Source organism: Bubalus bubalis, chromosome 11 (assembly GCF_019923935.1).
Source record: "Bubalus bubalis isolate 160015118507 breed Murrah chromosome 11, NDDB_SH_1, whole genome shotgun sequence".
Classification (NCBI taxonomy): domain Eukaryota; kingdom Metazoa; phylum Chordata; class Mammalia; order Artiodactyla; family Bovidae; genus Bubalus; species Bubalus bubalis.
The window spans coordinates 79,404,224-79,407,880 of NC_059167.1; the positions used below are offsets into that span (position 1 = coordinate 79,404,224).

A 3,657-nucleotide genomic window follows, 5' to 3' on the forward strand; every position below is an offset into this window, starting at 1 on the left:
GTATACTATTGATACATGCAATAGCTTAGATGGATCTCAATGGTGAGTGAAAAAATTATCTCAGAAGACTACATGGTACATGCTTACACACTATAATATTACAATCGCATACATAATGTATGAGTTTACTTTTACAGCATTCTCAAAAGGACAAAAATATAGACATCAAAAGATCAGTAGTTTCTAGGCATTATCATGAGTTGCAGGGGTGGAGATAGTATGAAAATCGTTTTCTCTAGAGATGGAACAATTCTGTATCATGATTCTTGTAATGGTACAAAAACCTACACCTGTGATAAAATTTCATAGAGCTATGCATAAAAAAGTGCATATAAAACTGATGTATCAGATTATCATTTATATTTTAAAAATATTTTATTAATATCAATTTTCTGGTATATATATTTATATAATTGTTATATATAAATATATATGCTACACATACAATATCATGCTGCTGCCTAGGCTGCTGTGAGCATTCATGATCTCTTCTTTTAAGATACAAGCAAACCAAGGCATCAGCTGCCTGACAGCACTCAGAGGTGAAATAGGACAGGGGAGAAGATGTCTCAACTAAATATGCATTCTCCTCCACGTATCAGTCATTAACGACACCACTCAAGGAACTTAAAACCAAGGAATTGACACTGTTTTAAAGACCTTGTCTGTACTTTCTTTTCTATTATCTTTATGCCTTTGCTTCTTTTTATTAATTCATCCATTAAAATGATGAAACCAAATGGAAGATTGACAGCTATATTCTAAATGAACATGTCAGTTCAGTTCACTTCAGTTGCTCAGTTGTTTCTGACTCTTTGCGACCCAGTGGACTGCAGCATGCCAGGTTTCCCTGTCCATCACCAACTCCCCGAGCTTATGCAAACTCATGTTGATTGAGTTGGTAATGCCATCCAACAATCTCATCCTCTGTCATCCCCATCTCCTCCTGCCTTCAGTGAACATGTAACAGTTTACAAACTTCATGCATCACCATCTATGGTGTAGATACAGCTTGTAGGTACTAAGTTTTGTTGGAGTGTATTATAATACTATGGCACAGAAAGATCTAGCATGCTTATCTAAAGTGCATTTTGCAAGAAGAAAAAATAATAAGCAACTAACTAGTGAGACTGAACAATTTGGACCAGTGGGATAGAAAATGTGACATGAGGACAATTCCAAGACAAATAATCTAATAAGTACAATTCTACTTGTGGAGGAAATGAGACTGAATATTCTGATCCTTCTCAAAATCTAATAAATAAGACTCAATATCATGTTTGAAAAGTATAATTATTTTATTCCTGTCATAAATTCATATAAACACAATCAATAATTCTATTGATTCTATATCTATATCTATAGATTCTATATCTATAGACTCTTAAAGTCAGAAGGACTGATTTCTTTTTTATCATTTGATGTCAAAGTAATTTTTACATATTGAAAAAACTAAGTAGAGCCCTAAAACCCCAGAAAAAAATACATTAAAAATTTTGGATAAGACTACATTTCACCAAGAAGACCAAAGATCTGTGAGTTTTTAAATAAAGTACTTAGATTCTGGATGGAACAATATAATTGTAAGCTAAATACATGACTAGTAAGTAGATTACAAGAAGGGTTGATAGCTTATACTAAATTTTATTTTAGATCGTTCATGTTGCACCAAATGGCATTATTTTATTCTTTTTTTGTTATAGCTGAATGGCTTCATCATGGGTTTCCCTGGTGGCCCGGTGGTAAAGAATGCATTTGCCAAGCAGGAGACATGGGTTTGACCCCTGGGTCAGGAAGAACCCCTGAAGAAGGAAATGGTACCCCACTCCAGTATTCTTGCCTGGGAAATTCCATGGACAGAGCAGTCTGGAGGGCTACAGTCCATGGGGTTGAAAACCAGTGGGACACGACTTAGCAACTAAACAACAACGGCAACAATTTCATTGTACATATGTTCCACATCTTTATCCACTCCTCTGTTGATGGATATTTCATTTTGCTGTACAGCAGAAACTAACACAACACTGTAAATCAATTATACTCTAATAAAAAGTTCAAAAACAAAAAACAAATGCTGTTTTAAATGGGATGGCAAAATTATTGTGTTGAATAATTATCAGTGAATGTCACCTAGTTTGTTCCTCAATTCCCCTCAGCTCAAACCTTTATTACTAATTGCTTTTGTGAAGCCTCCTTTCAGGATCAGCCTAACTTAATTACCAGTGAAAGAAAAATTGACAAAGTAAAAGTTTGTGGTGAGCCAGACTTTTTTTCCCATCTGTGCACAGACCACATGACGTATGTAAACGACAAACCCCACTCCCTGTTTGAAGGAGTCACACAGAACCTGAGGTTATATGTATATGTGCTGCCAGGAGCTCAAAGACACTCTCAGCTTGAGGCAAAACTGAGCACATTTGTGCAGGGGAATCCATGCCTCATGCTGCTCTCCAGGATGCTCTGGGTGCTCCTGGCCTTCACCTTCTCTGGTAGGGATGCTCCCAAATGTGGGTGCGCGTGTTCAGGGTGAAAAGCCTGCACACAGGCACGTGGTGCTTCAAGGGGACTTGGGGAGGAAAGGAGGGTTGGAGAAAAGCAGGCATCTTATGATTTCAGTTTGTTTTGGGGGGTGGTGGTCCTAAATGAGTCTAATTCCTACACTATTTTATTCACTGTTTCATCTCTGTTTTCTGATTTTCCCCACAGGATCCAGTGTAGCCCAGAAAGTTATTCAAGACCCGCCAGACATATCCAGTAGAGTTGGGCAATCAGTTACCCTAAACTGTCGGTGTGAAACAAGTTGGAACAGTTACAACATTTTTTGGTACAAGCAACATCCCACTGGAGGGATGATTTTCCTTACAAGTGATGGCCATTACTCTATAAATTTTGAGAGATCACGTAAATCCTCCAGCCTCACCATTTCAACCTTACAATTGGAAGATTCTGCAAAGTACTTCTGTGCTCTCTGGGAACTCACAGTGCTTGAAGTAATAGGAAAAGCTGAGCAAAAACCCCCAAGCTTAATAAGAGAAAGCCTTTCTGCTGTAGGACCCCAGCTGAAATACACACCTGCAGATTCCAGACAATAAATGGTAGTCCTGCGGTTGCTTCATCTGTGGTCTGGATTAGAAGATTTAATTCTAAATAAAAGCTCCTTTCATGTCATATGGAAGCAGGTGTTCATAGTAATTTTCTACTGGTACATTCTCCTCTTGAATTTTTGACTTTAAATCAACCATACAGAACATGTGTAAAGTTGTCTAAATTTAAAAACTTGCCCCATAATAATATAAAATGACACTTTCACCTAGAGATCCTCACATCACAAATCTTGATATAGTATCTGAAATTGTCATGAAAATCATTTCCTTAGTTCTTTCCTTTCAAGGCTTCCCAGGCACTAGGGGTAAAGAACTCGCCTGCCAATGCAGGAGACATAAGAGGCACAGATTTGATCCCTGTTTTGGGAAGTTCCACTGGAGGAGGGCATGGCAACCCACTCCAGTATTCTTTCCTGGAGAATCCCTTGGACAGAGGAGCTTAGTGGGCTACAGTCCATAGGGTTTCAAAGAGTACGACATAACTGAAACGACTTATTATACAGCCCTTTCCTCTGAGACATCATGTCAGGGCATATTCAGAGAAGGAGAACTA

At 38.0% G+C, this 3,657-nt stretch overlaps 1 gene segment (V, D, J or C); it reads left to right on the forward strand.

Moving 5' to 3' along the window:
• Positions 1-2,357: 2,357 nt before the first annotated feature.
• On the forward strand, positions 2,358-3,092 carry LOC123328323. The segment is given in 2 exon segments: positions 2,358-2,489; positions 2,707-3,092. Coding segments are annotated over 2 exon segments (435 nt in total).
• The last annotated feature ends 565 nt before the right edge of the window (positions 3,093-3,657 follow it).